This window comes from Lacerta agilis, chromosome 12, assembly GCF_009819535.1.
Source record: "Lacerta agilis isolate rLacAgi1 chromosome 12, rLacAgi1.pri, whole genome shotgun sequence".
Classification (NCBI taxonomy): domain Eukaryota; kingdom Metazoa; phylum Chordata; class Lepidosauria; order Squamata; family Lacertidae; genus Lacerta; species Lacerta agilis.
In genome coordinates this window covers 35,767,486-35,794,732 of record NC_046323.1, presented here as the reverse complement: position 1 = coordinate 35,794,732, position 27,247 = coordinate 35,767,486, and the positions used below count along the sequence as shown (strand labels likewise).

The 27,247-nt window shown below is 41.2% G+C and overlaps 1 protein-coding gene across 4 annotated transcripts in view; it reads right to left on the bottom strand.

Moving 5' to 3' along the window:
• Positions 1 to 647: 647 nt before the first annotated feature.
• ARMC3 (armadillo repeat containing 3) overlaps positions 648 to 27,247 on the bottom strand; it is a 51,912-nt gene continuing 25,312 nt past the window's right edge. For all 4 annotated transcript variants that reach the window (XM_033165167.1, XM_033165169.1, XM_033165168.1 and 1 more), the window contains 11 exons: positions 26,633 to 26,785; positions 26,409 to 26,514; positions 13,898 to 14,147; positions 13,153 to 13,289; positions 12,267 to 12,435; positions 11,523 to 11,623; positions 9,270 to 9,386; positions 7,730 to 7,816; positions 3,634 to 3,834; positions 2,635 to 2,797; positions 648 to 1,142 (listed from right to left, as the gene is read on the bottom strand). In XM_033165167.1, the coding sequence (XP_033021058.1) occupies positions 933 to 1,142; positions 2,635 to 2,797; positions 3,634 to 3,834; positions 7,730 to 7,816; positions 9,270 to 9,386; positions 11,523 to 11,623; positions 12,267 to 12,435; positions 13,153 to 13,289; positions 13,898 to 14,147; positions 26,409 to 26,514; positions 26,633 to 26,785 (1,694 nt within the window). In that variant the 3' untranslated portion in view covers positions 648 to 932. The remainder of the gene's footprint in view (positions 1,143 to 2,634; positions 2,798 to 3,633; positions 3,835 to 7,729; positions 7,817 to 9,269; positions 9,387 to 11,522; positions 11,624 to 12,266; positions 12,436 to 13,152; positions 13,290 to 13,897; positions 14,148 to 26,408; positions 26,515 to 26,632; positions 26,786 to 27,247) is intronic.

Below are 27,247 nucleotides of genomic sequence, written 5' to 3'. Positions count from 1 at the left end.
ATTATGGGAACTATGCTGGGATAAAAGTATATCAAGCAGCAGAACACAGCTGACTAAAACGGATGTGTGGGGATGGTTTCACTTCTATGCCTTGCATGCTCCATAGGCTCTCCCTTTTACACATGAACAGGGAAGACATATGAACACTCATGGCTGGCCCATCACATCTAGTTTGGCCCTAGGGTTGTCTATTTATTTATTATGCTTCAGTTTTATGTCATTATAGTCGATGGAAATTGCAAAATTAAAAAAATGGGAGAAAACAGGTCTATTAATACGTAAGAATAGCCTGTTGGATCATGCCAGTGGCCCATCTTGTCCAGCATCCTGTTCTCACAGTGGCCAGCCAGATGCCTGTGGGAAACCAGGGAGCAGAACATAAGCACAAGAGCACTCTCCTCTCCCGTGGTTTCCAGAAACTAGTACTTAGAAGCATTTCTGCCTCCGACTGTGGAGGTAAGAGCATAGCCATCATGGTTAGTAGCCATTGATAGCTTTCTCCCCTATGAATACATGGCAAAAATAAGAAGTAATACAGGAACTGTTGTGCTGCTCACATTCAAATGGGAAAGTGACAGCCAATGTCCTTGTGAGCTGTAAAATTTTAAAACGTAACTTAAAAAGAATAAAAACCCCACTCCAAATTCCTGGTATCTGCATTTTATTCCAAAAGACTAAAATAGATAAAATATGATTAAAATATAAGCAAAACTTCTACTGATATTCTGTGCAGTCCCCAAATACTTTTCTAAGACAGAATCTCCATGTAGTAAAACAAAAGACCCAGCTCGCCTATCTAGATTTATCAGTACATGCAAAGGTGCCGCAGTTGGCACCCAGCCCATCTTTGAAAATGAGCTCTACAAACCTCTCTCTGTTAATTAGCTCTATGAACAAGCAGCTTTTGGTTTCAAAGAGCTCTGGAAATATAATTAAATACGTCCATAGCGATCTGCCTCTGGACTGCCTTCTTTCATTAGATTGCCTGGCTGGTACATGAGATCTACAATATATACTTGAGGGGGAAGCAGAAGTCCAGGTATTCCCAAGGGAGAATCATCAACCAATTTCACTTCATTCCATGCTCTGGTGTACTCTCCACGGACTAAGCTGCAACTAACACCAATTCTGTCTGCTAGAACCTATGGGAGGAAGTAACCAGATGAGAGATATATTTTACTTTATTTTTATAACATTGACATACATTGACATACATCTTTTGGTCAGTGCACTGAAGGGCATACAGTTTAAAATAGTGCTTTACCATTTGAAAGACATGCTACAAAAGGGAAACTGTACATGGGAGACAAGAGGAAAACAAGGGAGAGGAAAATGAGTGGCAGAAAGATTGTACCATGCATCCCCCCCCGAATAGAAATCATTCAATATTGTGTTTGTCTGTGGGATTTGCCATTTCATTGCCCAAGGACAAGACCATTAAGTTTGCTGTTAGAGAGAATTATCTCTTGTATGAAAAAATATCCTTTTAAATATTTAATATTTATCTTGTGCTTTTCCTAAGTGCTCAAAATACTTCACAGAAACTACCCTCACAATAACCCTGTAAGGCAGGTTTGTACTGTTATGTCCATGTTGCAAAGAGGCAAGAAATAGTGTCTGGCTTATCAGTGAAATAATAATAATAATAATAATAATAATAATAATAATAATAATAATAATAATAATATACCATACCATACCATACCATACCATACCATACCATACCATACCATACCATACCATACCATACCATACCACCTTTCATCCCAGGATCACAGGGCGGTTTACAGTATAAAAACACAGAAATACTTAACATAATTACAAACAAAACAATAACCTCCCACAGCCTAAAAGGCCATAGATTGTTTAATTAGCCAGAGGCCTGGCCAAAGAAAAATGTTTTTGCCTGGTGCCTAAAGATATATAATGAATGTGCCAGGTGAGCCTCCCTGGGGAAAGTATTCCACAAACAGGGAGCCACCACAGAAAAGCCCTGTTCTTTTGTTGCCACCCTCTGGACCTGTCATGGAGGTGGCACATGAAGACGGGCCTCAGATGATGATTTCAGGGTGCATCCAGGTCAGTTCATATGGGGAGAGGTGGTCCTTGAGGTATTGCAGTCCTGAGCCATTTAAAGCTTTATAGGTCAAAAGCAGCAATTTGAATTGGGCCCAGACAGAAACTAATTGACCGCAGCCAATGCGGTCAGGCCAGGATTGGCATTGTATGCTTAAACCTTCTTGCCCCAGTGAGCAACTTGGCTGCTGAATTGCGAACTATCTTCAGAGGCAGCCCCACATATAACACATTTCAGTAATATATAGCTGAAATGATATCTGAACTCACAGCACTGCACCAGTCATCAACATGGTCATTTGTATTATTTTGCTTTCAATGCAGCATTGTATTAACATCACTCACACTTCTCTCCAAGTGATTTTAAATGGTGCTTACAGAATAGGACTGTGTGTCTTGATGAGAAATCAATACTAACCAAACACAAAATGACTTAAGTACACAAATAAATAAGGTTTGAATAACACTACAGCAAGGATATGTTGAAGTTGATGTATATTAGCATATGCTGTGTGCTATTAAAATGAAACTTGTATCTGACTGAGTAACTGACTTTACCTTGAAAAGCAAGGCCCTATGGTAGAAGGTCCCTTTGTTGATCTTCCCAATGGGCACGACATTGCATTTCAGTTCATATTCAATTTCACTTATATGAAGTTCCCAGCTGAATTCATGCAATTTGTCTGTTTCGATTGGACCGCCCATCTTTTCTGCAACAAACCTGTTTTAAAATCCAATAGTGACTTAAATTAACAATTGTCATAATATTTAATCAGATTTAATACTAGCACTGTTTCTACAAAAGATCACTTTAAACCTTAAGTGGTGTTTAAATATGTTATATTTCATTATGCATCTCAATAACTTTCAAAGATGCACACATTCCCCTTTCAGTTCTTATCTGCTTTGCTGACTCTCCATGATCTCTCAAGGCTTGTGAGTAGGAGCTGATCTTTTTTCCTACAGCACCTAGATCCTTTTAAATAATAAAAAATAAATATGAGGAAGAAAAAAATCATCTACAGATATAAATAAGGGTATCTGTTCCAAACAGCTTGCTACCCCAGAACCTCTGGGAAGGTTTTTGCTCCACAAGCTGTCACAACTGGAGATTAAGCTGGCACTACAAGAAGTTCAGTCTTTCATGAAGTGATGCCTCAGTGTTGAAACTCCCTCAGCTATGTCAGTTTTGGGCAATTTCCAGGAAAGCCATAAAAATACATTTCTATTTTCAGCCTTTAAAACCCTTCCCAAATGTAGGAACTTTTTTTTTAAGCACCTTTGTATTGTTTAGACTTTTAAAAGACTATTCCTTTTATTATTTATCAGTCCTATTTTACCTTTCAATTACATGAAATTGAAACCTGTCTTAAGTCTGTTCTGCAGAGAATGTGTGACCAAAAGGACCCACAATACTGAGTAAACAGAGATGAGCTCTCTGAAGGGTTGGTAAAGGAAAGCAGGTCAAAATGGGGTCTATATTCAATAGATTTCTAAATCAATCCCTTAAAATATCTACTTTGAATTCACAGAAAAAAACATTGTCCTGGTACTCACTGCGCAAGGGCTACAACCTGTTCTTTTGTGGTTGGTAGTGGGAGAATTGTTTTGGAGACCTCAGTAATGTAGTCCACCAAGATGGAATCAACAGGGGGATACCATAAGGCCTTTAGAGGAACTTCTTCGACTATTTTAGGCATCACTGGCTCCTGTTCTTCTTCTTTGGGTTTTTCTTCTTCCTTTTTCCCTTTCCCTTTTCTTTTGCAAAAAGCACAGGGGTATTAGGAATGCTTCCCACATGCTCTGGTTTAAGTTAAAGTAAACAGGTACGTCAGCTTAGAGGAAAGAAAGAGATATTCTCTCTCTACTCAAGGTGCTTTAATCACCATTAGATTAGAATTCCTTGCCTCTTTCCAATGACACAATACCTAGCCTTATGTTCAAATGGACGTGCCTTTTTGTGTGCTCCCACAAAGGTCCCCACCATCGCCCTTTTCTGGAAAGGCATCCCACCACCACCACCACCACCACTGCAAAATGGCTAAGATCCTATGTTATTTTCTTGATAGGCCTTTTCCCATATGAACCTGTCTACTTTCTAAGTATAGAAATGGCCCTATTTTGCACCCTACTACTGATGGTACTAGGATGGCACTAGCACAGGGCAGTATCATTTCACCAGAGACACCAAGACTGTGGAAATCCTTGTCACCTGAGGTTTGTATTACCTCGACAAAATAGGCTTTCCAGCATGCAGTTACTGTTCGTATGTGATTAGATGCTAGGAGGATATTTTATTAGATATTATCCTTTCTTCCTCACATTTGTGAGTTCAGAAGAATGCCTTCCCTTTGCAGCTTAAAAGGGAAGCTGAGATCAGCTAGTGTTAGCCTTTTTGTTTAAATAATCCAGGACGCTTTAAGGCAGACTTAAGACATTATTTTATTTCATCAGAGCTCTGGCCTTGATAGTTTATTTTTACTGTCTTTTTATATTTGATGGGCTGCTGTATTCGGTTTATTAATTTAATTTTACTGCTATGTATTTTTATGGGTTTTAAACAATTTGTTAGCTGCTTTGAAGGCCTATGGGTAGAAAAGGCATCTGTTAAAAATTAAAGAACTAAAGAGTCTGTTTTCAGAAACTAGCAAACATGAACCCACCAAATATGCAAGTAGTCCCAAGCCGTCTTTAGAACAAGATGCGGAAAGATCTCTGTTAGCTGGGTGATAGGCGGATAGAGCCACTAACTGCAGTTCCTGGGATTAAAGGGACCCGGAAAAACTGCAACCAAATTAACAAAAATTGCTGCCAGCTGTTTCCATTTATCCTATGAGTCACGTGTTTGTTATTCTGTGTGATCATGAGCACAAGTGTGGCCAGGTATAGTTTTAACCATCTGCATATATTGTTGACAGACGAGTGGAAAATGTGGGACCTCAATAATCGGGAGAAATACTGTGTGAATTACTCCTGTGATAGCTGTATTATCGGTATCATAAATCAAAACAGCTGTTACACACTCTGTTCAACCACTTTCATAAATTTCTGAAAGATCACACTGGGGACGAAATGTATGCATCATGTCCATTGCTGAAGCAGCCTTCACATCTGACCCAGAATTTGACCAAAATTCATTTGTGATAGATACCCTGCTAACATTTTGGAAATCCCAGAACATGAGGTTTTAACTGGTGAAGTCAGCTGCATAAGCATAACTATAAAGGAGCTGAATTGGGTGCTGTATAGACACTGATGTTTTAAGAATAATACGTCCATGAATCCAAAAGCTTTCCTTTTAAAAAGCAGGAAACTTAAAAGGAAGAAAAAAACCCAAAGCAACCTAAAATAAAAATAAATCAAACAGCAGCAGAACAACAACAAAATAATCAACAAAGCTGTTGTGCTGGTTTGACACAATTAAAGCTACTCTAAAGCCACCAAACACAAACATAGATCTGTTTTTCTGCACAGCCTGCATTCATCCTTCCTCCTAGATTTATGCTGCAATCCTAGACACACTTACCTGATAGTAAGTCTCATTGACATTTTATTAACTTCTCTGAGTGGTCATCAATAGGATTGCACTCTTAGTGTCTGAACCTTGCTAGTGAGCTCAGGGAGGATTACCTACTTCTAGCGAAAATGAGGATTTAGTCCTATATAAACTTTGGGAATGCTCTGCTTTCTACACTATGCAGCTGAGATCCCCATTAAAGGATACACCATGACCTCAAGTGCCAGGGACACAGACATCAAAGGCTTTTTATACAGTGCTGTTAGCCCACCCTGCCAGTCTAACATGCGCTAAAATCAACCAATATGGTATTTTAGAATAAAAACAAAATTAGTACAAATGGAATCTGTATTTGGAAGAATCTGAAACAACTGCCTGGATTTTTGAGTGGTTGTAGAGTAGAGGGAAGGGGACTAAATACTGGGTCTGAGTAGCCAGACTACAATGAACTAGTTCTCCATGTGATCCTGGCATCCTATAGCAATCTCTCAATGTGGCTTGTGCAAGCACGCAGCAATTGATATACTGCAACATTTTCTGGTTTTCTGAGACAAACGCATTAGAGACACTACATGGTAAGACTTGAGGACTACACAGAAGTGTGATGGAGAATAGCTCTCAGCTTCCCCACCAATTCCCATCTTGCTAACCTTATTGTGATCATCACAGCTGTCAACTTTCCCCTTTTTTTAAGGGAAATTCCCTTATTCCGAATAGGATTCCTTGCAAGAAAAGGGAAAAGTTGACAGCTATGGTGATCATTCCTGCTTATTGCTTCCAGCATCATGCCCTAGATGGCAGTGGCCAATATCTTACATGAAAGCAGGACTAGCTGATGGTTGCCACATTTTGGCTCAGCTAATTCAAGAGATTTTATTGTGAAGCTTGGTTGGTAATAAACTCAGTTGTAACTGGCAGACTCTGCGCCATTGCTAAATATCAGAGAGGCAAGAGTTCCATAACTCAATCAGGGATGACCTTTGTTGTAATAACTTCACAGAATGGCAGCTGTCTCCCTCAGAACCCATGGTTACTTTCAAGCAAAGGGTATAGCAACCACCTAAAAATATTCTTGGATTATGCCTGAACAATATTCATCGTTAATAACTTTATTATTCGAATAATAACTTTATTCATCGTTATTAATAAGGATCACTGTACAAGTGCAACTTTGCTTATCCATTTCTGTACAGTCATACCTTGGTTGTCGAACGCCCTGAAACTTGGACGATTTGGTTCCTGAATGCAGCAAACCCAGAAGTGATTGTTCCAGTTTGCAAATATTCTTTTGGAACCCGAACATCCGACGGGGCTTCCACAGCTTCTGATTGGCTGCAGAAGCTTCCTGCAGCCAATCAGAAGCCATGATTTGGTTTTCGAACGTTTTGGAAGGCAAATGGACTTCCAGAATGGATTCCGTTCGACTTCCAAGGTACGACTGTACTTGCCATAAACATTCAAGGCACATCCTTAAGATAAACAGTATGGCATTCATTCAGTACATGATGACACTTTACTGGGCTGTCTTCATAAAATCAAATCAGTTAGCTTTCCTATTCTAACTTTGTATAGGAGTTTGGAGTTGAGGATCTATACAGCCATTCCAACTCTAGGACTACGTGAATCTACAAGAGTCCAGAGGCTTCGAGGGATGTTTCAAACATTATACATTTATTTTGTTGTGTACATATATGTGGTGGACACATGCTAGAAGCTCAGATATGGCTTCATGTGTACATAATATAGTACACCCCCCCCCCCCCCAGCAAATGTGCTACCTGTATAGGAAATTTCTCATGGCCCAAGGAAGACAGGAAACTCTGGCCTCTGTGTGACATGAGAATGCTGCGAGGTAGCACCATGATACACTGAAGACTAAACCGGGTACAGGCTTGATTTAGAAACTTGTTTTTATTTTGTGTAATCATATATTTTATCTGTGCTTATCCCTTAGCTCCATTTCTCTCCCCTTCCCTTTGTCTGTTTTTAGATTGGAAGCCCCTTGGGGTATAATCTTTATAAAGCATAATGTATATACATGGTGTTATAGGCTAACTAAATAGTAGTAGTAGTAGTAGTAGTAACAGTAATAGCCTCAAGCTTCTACACTTTAGCTCTTAATAAGAATAAAAGTACCTCGATCCTTTTTCTCTACCACCTCCTTTACTACTGATTGAAGAAGACCGTCCTGGAGATTCTGGCTTCTCCTTCTCATCGATTGAGCTATAGAAATTACAAAGTAATTTCCCATTTCTCCTTGACTTCTACAAGGCATAGGCATTCTTAGTGCACACATTACATTGAGGGCAGTGGCAATGATGTTAAAAACCTCCAGGTTATCCTCAGACAAAACCAAAGGCAAAATAAAAATTATGTGGTTCATTTTGGAACACTAACACTAATACTAACAAAGAGACTGAAAATGGAGAGTAGCACCTTCATAAGGAATGCATTCAAGGTGGCCACCTGCTGGTAAATTAGCATGCTGGCTAATAAAGAGTTTCTTCCCTGCATTTAACCTTATTTCCCCATTTCTTAAATACCAAACAAGCAAGCAAGCAAATAAACAAACAAACAAACAAAAACAGAAAAAGCAGTAACTTATTACCAATCATAATAGCAGAATAAATACTTATTTACAATGAATTGGATCCAGACTAAATTAGTTGCAGTAATGGGATTTATTTCCAGGTAAGAGAGTATGGAACCTGTGGGCCTTCTAGGGTTGCTGACCTACCTGTGGACCTCCTAGGGTTGCTGACCTATAACTCCCATCATCCCTAACAGTTGACCATGCTTGCTAGGGCTGATGGGAGTTGGAGTCCATTGTTATCTAGAAAGCCACAGATCCGCCACTCCTGTTGTATAGGATTTGTGACCTTAGATTGGATCCAACCCTATTAATTCACTGGACATTTTAAACCAAATATGAAAATTAGAAGATTGGCTTTTTACACCAGGAGAGAAGCATAGAGTCAGTAGCAATCAAAACCAGATGTTACTGGCAATAAGGAACAGAGATAAAGTTTTTGTAAGAATGGCGAATAAATTTCATTTCATGCTTGAATGCAGATCTACACTAGGGGAAATATACATGGCATTGTTATTTCACACTTCTTTCATTATAATGTACATTATTGTATATAAATCATGTTGTGCAGTTGTCTTAAGCGATTACATTAGATGTGGGAAATCAGAAGGACTATATCTGCAGAATCAAGAATTCATGCATGGAGCCACAGGGATTGTGAAATATTTATTGGGGGGTTGGATGTCATATATATATATATTGTCCTTATTACATTTGGGTTGGTAGATTTCGCTTATGCTGTTGCATACAATTTATAAGGGTTTACTCTGCTTAGCACAGATTTTGCATAAATGGTGTTTAAATGTTGTATCATTAGTTTCAGTCCTTTATAACTGCAAACTGCCCTGCATGCCTTGGCAGGATGGTGGTATATAAATGCAATGAATGAATGAATGAATGAATTGAATTAATTGAATTAATTTTCAAATTTTACTTCCTCGTTCTGGTTTCAAATGCTGACCAGGAAGATGCATGTTTGGTTGGTCTTAAATGTACTCATTTTCACCTAATTCAGAACAGTTTTCATCAAGTTTAGAATTTGTTACACCCAGAGGGAAACCGTGATTCCAAAGCTCAAATACATACCCAGCTCTTTCTCTACTAATTTTTCTGTTAGTACTACTGCTGGAGGTTCCAACTCGGCTGCTAGGAACCTCTTGTGTTGATTTTTCATCTGTTGCAACAGGAGGAGCTGTGAGTTCACTGGAACAATAAAGGACATTTATTGCTGCACACCATCATATCAGACAAATAAGTATTTTGCCCACATAACACAATAAAATATAATCTGTACAAAAAAGTAGAAGTGCGTATCACGCAGGGAGCGAAGGAGCATGCCTGAAGACCCTTTTTCAATCAATGGGCCACACCCCTGCTGTAGATATGGCCAAAATGGTGCCCACAAACCCTAGCCACATTTACAGCACATGTACAGACCACACACACATCGCACAGATAGGCAGGCAAGTACGCACACCGCATTTAGATGGCCCCTTTCAAAGGTGCCAATTCTACGAGGCCCAGATCCTTTTAGGCCCCCCCAAAATATTTTGGGGCGGCCCTGCCCCCCCCAAATGACTATGCTGATCCGCTCCAGCCTCCTCCACCACCGTCATGTGAGAGCACATGTAAGACGTCCAATCGCCTGCCCACCTCCCTCTGTCCCAGGGCGCCCTCCTTCCTCCCCTCTGCGTCTTCAGCTTAGAGCTAGTACCCCACGAGCCCCCGCCATGGAGTGGACTTGGCTATTGGTACCTGGTGGCATCTGGGCGGGGAGAGGAGATTTAAGTGGTCTTGAAAAATGAAGGAGTGTTCCTTCCTGAGATCTAAGCCCTATTTGCAACAGTTGCTATTGCAAGAAGGCCCCGGAGCACAGGAAAGAGGGAGTGGTGCTGTGATAGAAGGAGAAGAAGCATCTTTCAAAGTAAATCAAGGTAGAGGCACCCAATTTTTGGATTGCTGAACAAATGCGGGGGTGTCACCTGGGGACCCCTCAACAGAATAGATTTTTTTGTTTTGTTTTTAAAAGCAAAATTATTGGGGGTTACAAAATACTCTTGGCAGTCAGCTCCAGCACACAAGCTAGCCAACCCCTATCCTAAGAATAGTCTAGGTAGTGTGTCAGCAGGAAAAAGCCTGTTGAAGTACATAGGACTGGAATGAGGATGTGTGTAACCTTCAAAGAGGGATGCAACTAGAGGCATTTCTTTCTTGTCATGGTCTTTTAGACAGCACCCCTGCCATTCTATTCACTCTTTTTCTCTTTTCGGGTTGTGTGTTTTCCCTCTTATCTTTTCCACTTCTATGTATTCCTGTTCCTATTTTCAGTCTTTCCTGGGACATTTTCTTGTGTTTGCAAGATGGCTTCAACTTAAACTGCAGGTGTTGAGAAAGTTGCTTTAAAAAACCCAATGCACAACAACGCTTTGGCTAAAATGTGATGTTATTACAAATGTTCAATAAGATAGGGGGGGCAATCTTCAATACAATTGGACTGAGTATAATGATGGAAAAGTGCAATCTAAGTCACTCCATAAGTGCCAGGTCAGGATTGATGCATACTGAATTTATTTATTTAATAAATTTCTATGCTGCCCTTCAACTGAGGATTGCAGGATGGCTCACAATGTTAAAATAGTAGAGAGCTGGTGGTTGCAGACACTGGAAGCTCCAAGGCTAATGACAGGAAAGAAGCTTCTGCCTAACTCGTCGGGTTGAATATTGTGCAAGAGACTACTAAGGGTTTGGTACATGTCTGATGCCCCCACCACAAGGCTATGGTCATCTCATTTGATGGAACTAGAATGGGGTACTCTCTTAGACATGTCATTTAGTGGCTGATGGTTAAGGTGCTGCAGTTGGTATTGAATATTTTTCAATACCTGGATCTCAGAATGCAAATGTCATGAATATTATTGTACAACATAGCTAAGGGTGTGCACATGTCTCCAGTTCAACCTTTGGCATCTCCAATTAAAAGAATCAGGTAGCAGGTGATAAGAAAGACCTCTGCCTGAGATGCTGGAGACATGCTGTCTGCCAGAGTAAACAAAACTGGGCTAGATGGCGAAATAGCATGAACTGGTATAAAAGACAGCTTCCTGAATTCCTAGCATAATTAAAAGTTATAAAACCAAAATTATACACAAATTGTAGATAGTTGGTACCCTTCTGTGAGTGCAAAGGCTCTTGATCCAGATAGGTTTGCTAATGGAAGGAAGGGGATGTTTGCTGATTTCCCCTCCCTACAAAACAAACATCTCCCAGAAATCTTTTTTGCAGGATCCTCAATCTCATGTAACATGCAATACAGGTCATAGTATTGTTTAACAGACTCACATTTCTGGTGTTTTAGAATTTACTAAGATTATAGCACGATTATCATTAAGTTGCTGAGCACTGAGTTCCTCCAGTGACAGTAGTTTTACACCTGGTTTTACCTATGTAGGAAGATTAGAATGAAGCACAAGATGTAAGTCAGCGTAGGTTTCAAGGAAACTCGATTGTTTCTAGGTGAGCCACCAAAACTGTTAATCTTGCCCAGCTGCTCAGAGCAGCAGAGGATTGGCTCGGGGAGTGTGTGGACAGACGGGCTCCTAGCCACTCCAAGCCAGAGGGGGCCACCCTAACAAACCCCTATGTATGACCCTGACTGGAGCAGGCATAGGAGACTTTAGGGTTTGTAAGCTCTAATTTATATTTTAATAGAATCCTAAGGCCCACCAAGGTCAGAGCTAGAATGAGTATCAGTCCTGGAGTGGGTGTTTCTCAGCATACTGCCATGAATGGGCTGCCAACCAAGACTGACTGCCTCATGCATCCCCTCCCTACACCCTGTGCTGTCATTTGAGCTGCAATTGGCTGGAAGCCATCTGAAGCTGGATAGTTGTCATTTTTTTAATGCCTCACTGCACTGCAACTTGCCAGCCAATCAGCTAATGGAAGTATGATGGGTTGTTTCATGCATGTGAAGTTTTAGCTTGCAAAAGTTTTGGGGCATTATTGATACACAGGGTTTATAAATAGAGCAAGAAGATGGGCAGTAGCCCTCTGATGAGTTTAACATACTTAAAGTAAACTTACCTGTCCAAAGTCATAGAACCCATCTGTTATTATGTTGCTGGATGTTAAAAAACCCATTTGGCTATATTTCTGTGGAAGGTTGTGATCAAGTATTTTATCCAAAGCTGCATCACTGAAGTTGTTTTTGCGCCCAATGGACAAGTTAATTTCTTCAAGAATATCTAAAGCACTGTTCCAGAAACAGAAGTACACAATAAAAAGGGTTCTTTGTACTCTAACCCATTAAAAAAATCTTATTCTACTATGATATAGTGCCTATTAATATCTGATCTGATGTAGCCTGATCTGTTGTGGCAAAGAGACTCATTCTGCAATTAGTTATGTCTGTTTGAGTTCTCCGTATAGTAGAACTAAGCCTTTTTAGTTCTCTGTATAGTAAGACCACTGTATAACAGTTACAGTGGTGCAAAAGTGTGCTTGAATAAGCTGTGAAATAATTTATCTCAATCAGAATTTAAGAAATTAAAAATACATCTCTATGTACAATAGTGAAATTCTCAGAGCAGGGATCCTTATGTAGTCAAAACGGCACTACCTGTACACATGGAGGTGGCTGTCAGGAGGCTTGCAAAACTTCCAAGGTTTGTAGAAGTAAAAAAAGTATTCAGGAGGAAAAAAAACTTCTGTGGGTATGTGGGTGTGAGAGAGGGGGGCATGCAGGCAAAATGAAAAACCATTAAGACTGAGCACGTTCAGGCACATAATGCTGGTTGTTGGTAGGAGGGAAATGTAAACTAAGGGAAGTGAGAATGTAATGGAGTATCCTGAAGAAGGGCATGGCCAGCTTACTAGAACCCTGAACAGGAGCATTGCACACAGTTGTAAATTCATGATTACAAGTTCTACAGTCACCATTAACAGTCACTCTGGGATTCCTACTACTCACCCTAGCCTGGTCATTGCAGCAGCGGTTGGATCATCAGCTGCACAAACCATAACAGCCCAACAGGCATTTCTTCGGACTTCATCATGTTTAGAATATAGGAGCTTAATAAGGGGGTCAAGCCCTCCTGAATTCCGTAACTAAAAAAAGAAAAAAAAGATACATTGCTTGCTTGCTTGTCAAAGGATACATTCATTCAAGTAGGAATATTGTCCACTGTAGACAGCACTTGGCAACACTCTAGGTTGAAAAATGAAGGTTATGTCTGCACTGTGTTCGCTTCTCAGAACAAACTGAAGCAGAATAAATCCATGACCAATACTGTATTAATTGCGTCAAGAGCATGCTGAAGAATACACTTGCAATAAAACACCAGTCCCTGGTGAGGCTCCATTGATATCCCTCAAATGAAGAAACCAGAGATTGAACATGGGATCTTCCATATACAAAAGCATATGCTTCAATATGGAGCTATTACCCCACCTGTAGTTTGCTTCATTCATACTCCCCCCCAAAAAAACCCTTGCATAGTGCACCATGGTAAAATTTCCCTGCACAAATTTTATATACTGTAACAAAGACAGCACATATTTGGTTCCTACTGTAATTTTTATGTAAGAACCACAAACTAGATCTTTTCTAGGAAGCATAATAAATGCACTGATTCAAGAAAGCTGCACAAAGCAAAAGATACCAGAGTTCCCCCATCATGATTTTCAAAGCAGATGCTGCATTGCATGTACCTCACCTCAGTCCTGGCATCAGCATCACAACCAACTGCAGCCACGGTAAGAGCTGCTCGGCTTTGCACTATGCTGTTGGTGGAATGGAGTGGTTCTACAATTGCCGTCATAATACCATGGCTCTGGATGCTGAGACGCAGAGGCTCCTGGGTGGCCAGGTTGGTGAGAACAGTAGCAGCACTTGCAACAACCCCATCTCTCTTAGAACTCAGAAGGTTGATCAGTGGCTCAATACCATCAGCTTCCGCCACTGCACTAGAAAAGGGGATAAAAAGGGGACATCCCCAAAGCTATTTTAATTTTTAAGCTCTGGAAAGAAAGCATCCTTAACGTATCCCTTTATAAGCCATATCAATTGCTTATGCTAACATTTAGAAATCAGCACAGATGCTCATGTGTATTGAGACTGAAACATTTACAGCACATACATACACACGTTTCCTTAGATGTCCAATCGAGCTCAAGTAAGTGTGCACAGGATGTGCCATTTCCATTTCTAATTCTACCCTTTCTTCATTCTGAACTTACCTATCAGTAGTGCAGTCTAAGCAGAGGAATTCTTTTTGCATGCATGTATATTATTATTTTTGTAAAGAACATAAGCCATATGCCCAACTGAGTATCATTTCATAGTCATTTTATAGTAGGCTCATCTGTTTGTTAAACAAAACTTGGCAGAAGTCTTAACATAGGAAATATACAGATGGAAATCTCAGTTGTCCATGTGCTCTGCTATTTACATTCTTGCTGTTAAGCACCAACCTCTACATGTTTTCTCTGAATTAAGCCATAGAAAGTGTTTAGTACTACAGACTTACAGGGAAGGCCTGGTAATTTTTAGTCAGAGGTAAGGATCACTGAGCACAATGGATTGGAGCCATAGGGCACAATTATATACTAAGCTTAAAGGAGCAATCCTATACTTCCTGGGTGGGTGGCTGAGGCACCACAGGATGTTTCACTCTCCGTGGGTGAAGAGGGGAGGTTCACAGGCAGAGACCTCTGTAGTGCAACAGCTGTTACTCTATTGGCTGGTGGTGCTTCAAAGGCAGTACGGCCATAAACACGGCATTCTGGGGATGGATATGGGCAAGACTGAATTCTACTGAATTCAAAGCCTCCTTGTTCCTTTGACATGGCCCTGAAAGGGGCAAAAAGCAACCAGCTCTGAATCTTATTTTCTCAATTGGGGGGGGGGGGGGAGGTATTAGAAGACCCAGTTGGTGTGTGTGGAAATTCCACCCTACAACTTCTGCCCCGGCCATTGTGAACCATCAGAGCTTAGGAAGTAGCAGTTTCTCCATTTTAGGATTGCTCTGTTAATGAAATTTTAATCTTCATCCATCAAAGGAAAAAACAGTCACTGGTCCAAGGTAGCTATTAATATTCCCCCATTTGAAATCTAGTAAATTTGCTAAATTTACTTATAACACTTTTATCTGACTCTAACTCAAAGGAGTTCAGAATTCAATTTCCAAGTTTAGAGAGTCAGGCCTGCTTAGCTTCAACAGCTAAATTACCCCACGTGTCCTTCATTCAGACCAGTCCCTGAGAAACATGGTTCCAGCTAAAGAATCTCAAGCAGAAGAATGCACTGTGCACACAATATGGTATGTGAGAATCTCTCCCTTCTGTCAACAGAAATGCCTCAATTATGAACAATTTAATATCTGTGCTTACTTTCATAAATGCTTTTGATGGCATGTAATAGTAATAGTAACAACCACAACATCCACAACTTTATTATTTGTACCCTGCCCATTGGACTGGGTCGCCCCAGCCACTCTGAAACATAATAAAACATCAAAAATAAAAAACTTCCCTATGCAGGCCTGCTTTCAGATGTCTTCTAAAGGTTGTATAATTACTTATCTCCTTGTAAACATTTAGAAAATTATTTCCCTTTCATATTAAGCTCAGTGATTAAGTTTTGATAGCTAGCATTTTTATTCTACTATATGATCATTTTATTGTAAGTTCATTATTAAATGCTTCATTTTACACTCTACAATAATTTATTTCCTGAATCACCGCCTACAGAATCCAAATGAATCTTGGGGGCAAGGATAAATTTAACATGCTGCCACCATAATAGTATGAATCACTAAATACTAATATTTTATTCAGGGTATTCTGAAGGCCTAAGGCCAGGCTATAGGACAAAACATTTCCAGATTCTTGATCTGGTTAAAAGATCCTGTTGTTTCTTCTAAAAAGGTGCAACTGTATACCTTAACTAGGGAATAAGTCCCACTGAACACAGTGGGATTTACTGGCAAGTAAATGTGCATTGGGCTGCAAGGTTAAATATCAAGCCAAGTAATTAGGCAATCTATTGAAAGATGGATACAATCTGTTGGAAATTTCTAAAGGACCAACACAGGAAATAAATTAAATGGGATGTAGAAGCAAATACAGTATTTAGCATAAAAATAAAAGAAAGTGACAAAACAGTGGCTTTAACCTTGTTCTAGCTAGCACCACCCCCTTTCTGGATTGTAGGAAGAACAGGGATGAAAAATCTGTAGTCTAAGGTCCATTTCACAGTCAGTCTTAAGCTTTAGGCAAAATACCTGCCCTAGACTAAATTTCTTCAAGGGCATGGGAGTTTAAAAGAAGCAGAATATAATGAAAAGTCTTCACAGATTCACATTTAACCCAACCAATGACAACAAAGAAAAATTCCTTCCAGTAGCACCTTAGAGACCAACTAAGTTTGTTCTTGGTATGAGCTTTCGTGTGCATGCACACTTCTTCAGATATCTTCAGGTATCCTGAATGAAGGTGGGGAAGAATTCCCACTTACAATGTGAACTCATTACAAGTCTGTGAGTCATAGTGACTTTAGAAGGCATGATTTTGAAAAGAACCAGTAGTCTATCTCAGATGAATTTTGACTACACTGGCCAGCAGAGGCTTTCTAGGACAGGGATATTTTCCAGTTCTATGTGGAGATGGCAGGTGTTGAACCTAAGACCTTTTGCAAACAGAACATGTGCTCCGCCACTCAATTACATCCTCTATTTTTAGGATGCCCATACTCATGCTGATGCAATGAGGACTCGTATTTTAAAGATCCAAGTTCCTGATCCTGGATATTTGGAAATATGGATTAGGGTTAGGATATGACTGTTTCTTTTTCACAACTCTTTGGTAGTCCCACCTATAAGAATATGGTCCTCTGGGAACATGAGATGTAGTTGGGTCAGAATATTGGGATCTTCTAGAACAGCCTTTCTCAGCCTTGGGTCCCCAGATGTTTTTGGCCTACAACTCCCATCATCCCTGACCACTTGTCCTGCTACCAAGGGATGGGAGTTGTAGGCCAAAAACATCTGGGGACCCAAGGTTGAGAAAGGCTGTTCTAGAAGCTTGATGGGCCTTTTTCTTCTAGCTTTAATGAAAATGAAAATTTAGTCATTTTGAACCTCCCAATCTTCAGAGTCTTACAAAATTAAAGGAGGGATTCTGTGCCGTGTTTTCAGCCAAAAGTAGCCTAGAATTTGGCATTCTTTTGTACAAAGACAATAAGCAAATATGTCCCACAGCAGCTGGTATTTGGCTGCTGCTGCTGCTGCTGATGATGATGATGATTAATGCCTTATATCGCTTTTAAATGTGTTTGTGGGAGGGGTGGGGGTGTTATTGGTTTGTGGGTTTTTTGTTCTTGTTTTTATCATGTATTTTTTGTTTTTATATTTTTATGTTGTGCACTGCCCTGAGATCTACAGATGAAGGGTGGTATGCAAATTTTACTACTACTACTACTACTACTACTACTACTACTAATTCTTCCAACTATACTACTTTGCTCTAACCATAACAGATACCTACAACTCAGGATACCACGCCATGCATCTGATGAAATAAACTGTAATCCACAACAACTTATGCCGTAATAAATGTATTCGTCTTTAGGGTGCTATCACTTTCTTCTTTATTGTTGCTGTGAGAGACTAACATAGCTTATCCCTCTGGGATATTGGCATACGCTTTGTGTTAAGTTCTGCAGGCTGTCACTAGGGGTCAGTGTTAAGTCACACATTACTACAACAGAGACTAGCTAGACTAGCCAGACCTCAAGCACAGAAGTATCACTTAAGGACAGTAAGTTAATGGGGAAAACATAACATTATATAAAAAAATCTCAAATTATCTTTTAAAAACAAGGTTCAGTAGAATATTCACAATTTAGATATAAACTCAACAAGAATGTTGTCTGCAGTAGCATTATCTCTGTTTTATCTGATTCAACAAACCATTTGCCATTTGTAGTCCTACTTGTGGGGGAACAGTTTAATTTGCTGTTTGGTGGTTGCACTTGGCTGATGGTTCTCATAAAGCATTTCCTGAAATCTCCAATGATGTTTGCGGCATTTCTGATGAACGCACAGTTTATATTTGCATTTTGGTACAAGGGGACAGCTTTATGACTGTGTGCTCAATAAATGCTGAAGGTCTGAAATGAAATTGATAGCCTGTAGCTAAGGCTGAAGGAGAAGAGTTTGTATTACAGCATTGATACCATCCAGTCTAATGACTTGGTGATTCTTACACCAACAGGAATATCTTGTAAGAAATTATCATGAAAATTTCTTCTGGTATGTCTTTGTTCTTCTGATAAAGTGGCATTCCTGTAAGTCCTCTTCCATTCTGTTCTAGCTGTTGCATTCAAACAAAAGACAGTCCTCAGATCAATGGGACACCAAAAGATGATAGAATTTCATTTGTTTTGAAATAATTTCCGCTATATTCAATCTGTGATAAAGTGCTCATATAAACAGATATATCCAGAATTGTCTTTACTAAACACTTGGCAAATTAAAGTCAGCTTTCTGTGACTGTTCCAGTAATGATTTCTGAGATAAGGCACAGTTGCCATGCGTCCAAAATTTTCTGGACATAGCCGATATTCAGCCCTTGTAAACAGCATCCCGGCGGAAATTGCTGAAATGTCGGGTTTTTGCGATTTTGCCAAAAAAAGCTCAAAAACTTTTGTGTCTGGATTTTCACTTTTTGAAATATGGCAACCCTACACAGTGGGGATTTGGGTGTTTTTCTGGTATATGATTTATTTACACAAAAGTACAACTTGAGCCTACAATGGAGAGATTCACAACATTAACACCCCCAAAGCACCTTGTTTCTCCCATAGCTGCAGCCTTGGATCCAGACATTGCTCTTTGACTCTGCAGTTTGCTGCTTCTAGGTCACATCACTTCAAACTGTTAATACTAAACTCTAGCTTCATCCTTCTAACTAACCATGAGTCCAGACTCTAAAATTAATTAACTGTATAAACCACTCGTTCCTGTCCCTGTGTCAAAATTTAATATTATCATAGTAAGCAGGAAATTGACTTTTTGCTTATGAACCACAGTTAAGCTCCATATCTAAAACTGATACAAATAATACAACTTAAGAACTAATTCAGGTCAGTTCATCCTTAATACTTATGTGACAGTCAGTGTTTTCTCAAAATATTTCAGAGAATTAAAACAAAAACAAAACCCTGACACAACAAACTAATGAAACAAAGTCATTTATTCCAGTATCCTCTGTGTAGTGAAGAGTGAACAGTGGTAACTTGTTACCAAGAATAATTAATATTTATGGCGGTAATTTAAATCCAGTATAATATTAGCCTAATCTTTGTTTTACAGAAGCTGTTTATGTTGGCAGGTTTGGGGAGCTTGTTAAAATATAAATAGCACTTAGAAGGCAACTACTTGCCTCATTTTACATTTAACAACTTGTATAATACATATATTGTGTATTAATAAATAACTTAACACATGGTTCAACCTAAATAAAAGTGGTACCAGTAGAACAGAATGACCAATAGATGGCAGTGATACTGTAAATTAATGTCCAGGCTATTAAACCAGTGGTTTGTTTTAATAGTGAACTGCTGGTACCGTTTTGATTATTTTATAATTGGATTGATCAACCAGCACACACAAGTTTACTGAAGAGATGCTCATGGAGTTTGCAGCAGTAACATGAGTGCCTCCTTGGGGTCAGATTTTCAGTTAAGCTTTTATCTGAAACCAAGATGGAAAACATGAGCCTAGCTCATGTTTTCCTACAGCCTAGCTCACACTTACCATTTCCTTTCTTGGCTTTCTGAAAGTCTGCCCTTCATTTTGGAGGCTGAAATTTCTTTGAAAATGTGGCTCTGGACAGTCAGTCTTACATTTTCCTTTGCTTATGCTTGCTTTAGCTAATACATAGCAAGCCATGATATGTTGCCATAACCAAAGGAGCAACCTATGGTAGGCAAGTAGGACTGTACAAGTCCTTTGCATCCCTGTACCGAAAGCATTGTTCTAGACACAAATCTGTGATACTTTAAACATGCTTGAAACAACAAATTAGGCATCCTTTATTAAAAAAACCTGACACAGATTAGTCAGGAGAGAATATAATCTTAGGATGAAGTGACTTCTCTCCCAACAGACAAATGTTTAAACTTGAAAACATTTCACCATGATTAATACATGGTTGTTTCCCTCAGGACTAGGCAAAATCTAGTTAGAGAGAGATGTTGTTAGCACACATTGGCCTGGTTCACACGCAACATGTAAGTCAAGGTGTGTTTAGTTTAACCAACAAACCAAGATCTTAAGCCATTGTTTGTTGTTGGCTTATGAAACTTGGCTTCTTATAAGTATGGCTTTTTATTACAGGCAAACCCAGTATGGTTTGTTTGCTCACCCTGCGTCAGATGCCTGCCAAACAATGGCAAAAAGGTACAAAAAAGATCACTATCAAGGTGAAGCAGGTCTCTCTGCCACTTTGTCCAAAGAACCCACTCCTAACTCTGCCTGGCAACAGACTTCTTTCCCCATCCCACTTCCCCATTACAGCCCATTTTTTCACAGCTTTGTTTTGTAGCTGCTGTCCAATAGCAGAAAGTTTGAAATGACTACAACCCAGTACTCCCTACTATATCTAAAGTGAGATGTAAGCAGCAAACTAAAATGATCAGTACACAATGATACTCTAGTCTACCTTATTAACATGTAGCAACCTTTTCTGGCATAATGCACAACCTAAAGGATGGTTTGATCAACAACAAAGACCCTACAGTATGGGCTGCAAATAGTTTTTAACACAAACTGCCTTCCTGACTGAGGAGCAATCACAAGATACCTAATACATGTAGTTGTTTGACTTTGAACAGATGGCCTCCCAGAGATTAAAGACTTAATTCTAGTCAGATGAGGAGGTTGTGGTGTGCATATATCTGTGGCTCTCATCTCATATACTCTCACATGAGAGGCACTCTCATGCTGGTTTCAGAAAGATATTATTTTTAATTGGCTCTCTATGGAGATGCACCAGTGAAGCTACCACTATATTACCACCCAGTGCAACGAGAAAATTAATGCCTTCAAGAAGTTCAAAAATGTCACTACTCACCACCCAAGGTGATGCCTTTTTATGAAAAATTGGCAACCATCCTTTTCAATAGATAAGGTATGACTCCAGGCTACACTGTGAATAGTGGTATCAGTGATCCCAACCAGTATCAGCTGAATAGACCCAACCAACCAAAGAGGCTACATTTAAGCAAACCTCATCAGTCATGCTAGGAACACCTGGCCAGTAAAGGTGGATGCCTTCACCCTCTCCAGGAACAAGTGCCAGCTCTGCCAAGGCCAATACTTTCAAGCAACGCCCCCCCCACTTCCTTGGGATGCCACAATGTCTTCAGGAATAATCTGTGCTTGCTTAGACCAGGGGTAGTCCCTGCATCCTCACCTCATCCTCATTTATAACCTGTGCTGGCTGCTCTACAGCAGTGCTAAGTGGGCAGAAGCAGCTTGGAATGACCACCTGTAGGCATCAGGCAGCACAAGGTCATCCCAAAATCCTTCATCAACTCTGATGAGTCACTGATACCAATAACAGAGGTCCAGCCCTCATGACACCTCCACTCTCTCTGTGTACAAAGGCCACCAACACCCATCAAGGTAACAACAGTCTTCCAAAATTAAGGATTAACTGCTCCTCTCGTTTCCATCCAAGAGAAAGACGAGATTGAGGAGTGGTTACTGCAGTGGGTACAAATAACAGAGAGAAGATTTATGTTCATCGGGAATGTGCAGAGAGAAGACAGATTATAGTTCAGGCAGTTGTACGCTCCCTAAGAATAAGTGATTGTAGCTGCAGTGATGATGACCTGCATGGAGAGGACACAGAAATGGAGAATTTGTTGACAGCAAAGAAGTGCACTCTAGTGAAGGATAAAGAAGAAGCTACCTATGAGCTCCCTTCACCACCATTCATTTCTGTACTGCTATTACAGTGCTTTTTACACCTTTGGAAGTGCAGCAGTGTACTATTTACTCCAGTTAGTGAATTCACAACCAGATAGCATGGGAGAAAGGAGACAACATGGAGAAGACATTGCTTCTTCTTAAAAGCGGGCTGAAAGTATCATATCCTGCACATGACCAGAAAAACTGCCCCAGCTCCCATTCCTCACTGCCATAACCAAACTGTTACTACATTACTGCCCCTTTCTGGTTTCTGAGGCACACTGCACATGGGCCAGTAAATAAAAACTTCACACACATTTACAGCATGGCCACATACCACAATAAGAATGACTAGATGGGAAAAGGTGACATGCCCAGGACCTCAAGACTCTAGCAACTGGATATCATTGAAGCCCAGCATCAAATCCTTCATCTTCCCCAAAGGGGATTCTAGAGAGCATCTACATCAGCCCACCCTCTTGGGGGTTGGTTTTTACAGGACAGCATTGTACCAATCAACTTTACAATTGTTTTCCAACTTGAGAGCTGAGCAAAGCAATTCCAGCAGGCTTGGGCCCTAGAGGCCAATGCCTGGTTCTTTATATGTGAGCCTAGCTACAATTGACATTAACTGAAGAGCCACAAGAAAGGAGTATCAGAGTCAATATCTACTGCATTTTTTCAGAAAACAGAAAAGTGGGTTGAATAATGACTACACATGATGAATGATATTTCGTCTGATAATGTTAAATTAATGTCAGTGGCTATTAAAGCCGAGTGAATAATTTGTGACATGAAATGTATCCGATGAATTATGTCTCTTTCTCTTCATGGAATATCTATGAGCCAATCACTTTCTCCATTTCATTCATTATTTGAGATACTCCAAGAAACCTTTTACAAATTTCATGGCTTTAAGTCTTTTGACATTTGAACTACCTTGCTCATTTGTGATTGTTCATGTAAGGCACATATGGTTTTATTTCTGACTGAGTGAACACAGCCCTTATAATCTGGATACAGATGGAAATAAATGGAGGAGAAAAATGTATATGTATGCGCATATGTGAGTATGTATGCCTACAACTGTTTTTTATGAAATTTCATGCTTAACTCAAGATGAACACACCTGAAACAAGTTCAGTTCATAAATCCTGATGAACTGTTGACTGGCCAGTGCAATCATTGCTGTTAGTTTCTCATAAACGACCGTCCAAAATGCTGCTTTATAGGCACATTCAGTCAACCAAGGGAGCAATCCACAGCATTTGACTCTGTTTCCCCCTTCCTTTGTGGAATAGCTTGCAATGAGTGATGGAAGAAGAGAAATAGCTAGTTCTAAAAGGACTACCAAGTGGAAAGTTAGTATTGAATTGAACTTAATTCCCTAACTTTGTTATACACCAGGCATGTCCAACAGGAAGATCGTGATCTACCGGTAGATCACTGGACGTCTGTGGTAGATTACTGGTAGATCATTGGCTCCCCCCAAAGAAGCTGAACAACCGTGGCTCCCCTAAAAAAAGCTCAACATTTTACCTCCTCCCTGAAAAAACTCAACAACTTTGACCCGAACCCCCCCAAAATGGGCCTTCCTCCTTCCTAAGAAAAGCTCAACAACTTTGACCTGAACCCAAAAAAGGGGGTAGATCACTGCCAGTTTTTAACTCTGTGAGTAGATCGCAGTCTCTTGGGAGTTGGCCATCCCTGTTATACACGGTTATGTGTATATGCACCATATATTACACTGATCAACACCCTAGTATGAATCCAATAACTTCAACAGAAACAGTCTGCACTGTCAACAAGATTCCTTAACAACAGAAGATGAGCATCAATAGTATCTTCCCTCCTGCAGCAAAAAAACTATTTAAGATAAAGTTAACCCATGCCCATGGTCTTCACCCTGTTTGGAGATCCCTGTGGCTATTTTTTAAAAAGACATTCAAGTTCAATCACACATTTAATGCAACATAGCCCATTTTATTTTCTTATATTTATAGCCCACCTTCCTTCCATCATTGAATTCAAGGTGGCATACATGTGGTTCCCAGGCAGTCACCTATCCAGGCACTGACTAGATGTGTACCTGCTAAGCTTCAGCAAAGTGATACCTTAATATATATTCCAACCATATTGTGTAATTCCATGTAGAAATAAATGTTTAGATATGGGGTTTGATCAGAGGCATCTTAGCCATAGAGGCTAGTGGCACGGGGAACCACAGCGCCACGTTCTGGAGGGTGCCAGGCAGGGCCGTCTTAAGCGTATCAGGCGCCCTGGCGCGGCCAGCGAACTCACGCTCCCGTGCTCCGCCGGGCAGCCGGAGGGTGCGGTGCTGCCGGCCGGCTCGCGCTCCCGCGCTCCACCGGGCAGCTGGAGGGTACGGTGTGGCCGGCCGGCTCGCGCTCCCATGCTCTGCCGGACAGCCTGAGAGTGCGGTGCGGCCGGCCAGCTCCCGCTGCCGGTGCGCGCTGCCAGCGGGGCTGGAGCGTGGAGGCACCCTCCAGGCCATTGCGACCTGGAGGCTCAATGGTTAAGACGGCCCTGGTGCCAGGGAACAGGCGGAGGCTGGACAGCGCCTCCTGGCATCAGCTCGCCGCCCTCATCTGCCTCCGCCATGCCATTATGTGCCGGAGCTTCCTCCTGCGCCATCCTTGGCGAGGGAGCCGCTGCTCATCCCACCAAAGGGGGTGGGGGTAGGGGTGTGTGTGGGGTGTGTGTGTGCGTGCATGCTTGGCTCCGTGCTTCTCCCCGCTGAGCTGCGGTGGCAGCTCTGCCTCCGAGCGCCTTGAAGCATGCCGAGATCTTCCGGATTGGCACCGGGCCCTGCCACTCCAGCACACCACCCTTGCCTCACCTCCGCCAGGAGCTGGAGTGCGCCTGCGGCTGGGACTCAACAAGATGCTGAGAAAGAGGCGCTGCATCCGCCTAGACCTCTGTGCAGACCCAGCTGCTGACGACTAAGAAATGCAGCGACGCCCAGGGAACTGTGCGCTCCTCTGGTACCTCCTGCGGGCACCTGACTAAGTGGACTCCGCCAGAATAGGCTGCCGCGTGAGGTAGGCCTGGGACCAGATCCAGCTATGCTTTCCTTCTGCCCTGGTGAGGTTTTTGCGGAGGGATCGTTTCTGCACCACTCTCTCCCGCACGCCTGTCAACATGGAGGTTCTCTTGAGCTAGCAGAACTAAAACCCCAGACAGAGGCAGAGCTCTCCTCCCCTGCCCCCACAGACTTGCCACTTTTAAAGCCCCCTTCGCCCGATGGCAGTGAGCCAAACCCTGGACCACACGAAGCAGGTGCCTCCTTTGCCCCACCCTGAATCCGACTCCACTCCCTCCCAGTGGGAAGCCTGCAGGATCCTAGAATGGTAGAGTTGGAAGGGATCCTCAGGGATCATCTGGTCCAGCTCCTCTACAGTACAGGAACCACCGCAAAATCGCAGCCTGTGTGGTCTGGGGGCTCTAAGAAAGAGAGTGGGGGGGAAGCCCTCTCCACAACATCCCTGCTTCTTAATATATAAGCCTGCTCTTCAGGGGCGCCTTAGCCATAGAAGCTAGTGGCGCAGGGAACCACGGAGGAGCCGCCCTCCAGCTGCTGCCCGCCCGGAGGGAAAGGTGGGCATGGGGGGCGCTGGAGGGATCCTTGCACCAGGGCGCCAGATAGGCTTAAGACGGCCCTGGGTTTCATCCAGACCTCTGTATGTGTCATGCATGTGCACAGGGATTTCCCCTTATCCCTTGTCACATGTTCACAGCTGCATGTGCTACATACCACACTAGGTCATTTCAGGGAATGGGGACCTCCCAATCTAGCCCACCAACTTTATTCAGCCAAGAAATGCTTCAGTATTCTCAGAAAGAGGAAATTCCTAAAGCACTGATCTTTAGGAGAGCTATAAAATGTTTCATGAACTCCACCCCACACACAATGTATTATTATTTTTAGCCTCATTTTCTAAAAACTTCCCAGATGTGCAATGATGCACACCAGGAAACATACATATTAATTCCAGGTTTCTTACAAAAACACCTAGCTGGTTTCACACACTACCCTGGATTTGCATATAAATAGTCAAGAAAAATGATGGTAAAACTTTGACAATGGTCTATTCAGTGAATAGCACAGGAGCCAGGATGTAAAGCAAAATGGAGGTAACAGGACAATATGGTACCTAGAAATTTCACAGAGGTAAAATATATGTCCTGATAAATGTGTTCAACAATTCTTTATTCCTCTTGAGCTTACCTTGCATTGGCAGGGTGGGCTGTTGTCAGATTAACTAAAGCAGTAGCAGCAGCTTCCTTTACCTCTTCATTGTCGCTGCTTAGCAACTGAACTAGCTGGGGAATTCCTTTGGAAAAATAATAATAATTGTATGTATGCAGTCTCAAATTAGCCATGGCAAAACTGGAGAATGGTAAATATTTTCTTACGGATCATAAGTTCCACCTTCACTATAACTGATTTACCTAGAGTTCCAATGGTTTGTTTGCTAGCTAAATTCTCACACATAGCGGCGATTGCTTGAGAAGCAGCTATTTTAGTTCCATCGTTATCTGTTCCCAAAAGGGTGACTAGACATTTTTCAACTTCTTGTTCATTCAGGATTTTTCTGTTTTCAGCTGTGCATAAAGAAGAAGAAAAATAATAATCGGCAACATCAAATGTTAAATAGGAAGGGGAACAAAAGATCACATTTTCATGCAGATTATGGCGCTAGCAAACGTTTGTTTCCATTCAGCACAACATCAAAACACAGTGTATTAAAATGTACTGATAAAGTGTCATACCCTTAAGCTGCATACAGAACCTCACACTAACTTGGTTAAGTTTGCAGAAATATGGGAGTTTTTAAAGCAGGTCAAAAAGATGCATTCCACTTACCAGCAATAAGCATGTGAGCTAATAACCATCGATTATGTTCCCTTTAAAAACAACAACCCTGAATTTATGGAGAATCAGAACATGCATGCCCTGCTTTCCTGGCAATATATCCTCACTAAGGGGTGCTAATAGGAGCTATGTACATGAAAATTAAAGAAGTCAGTTTTCGAGTGGAGATGCTGTCTGACAGTTGCTGTATA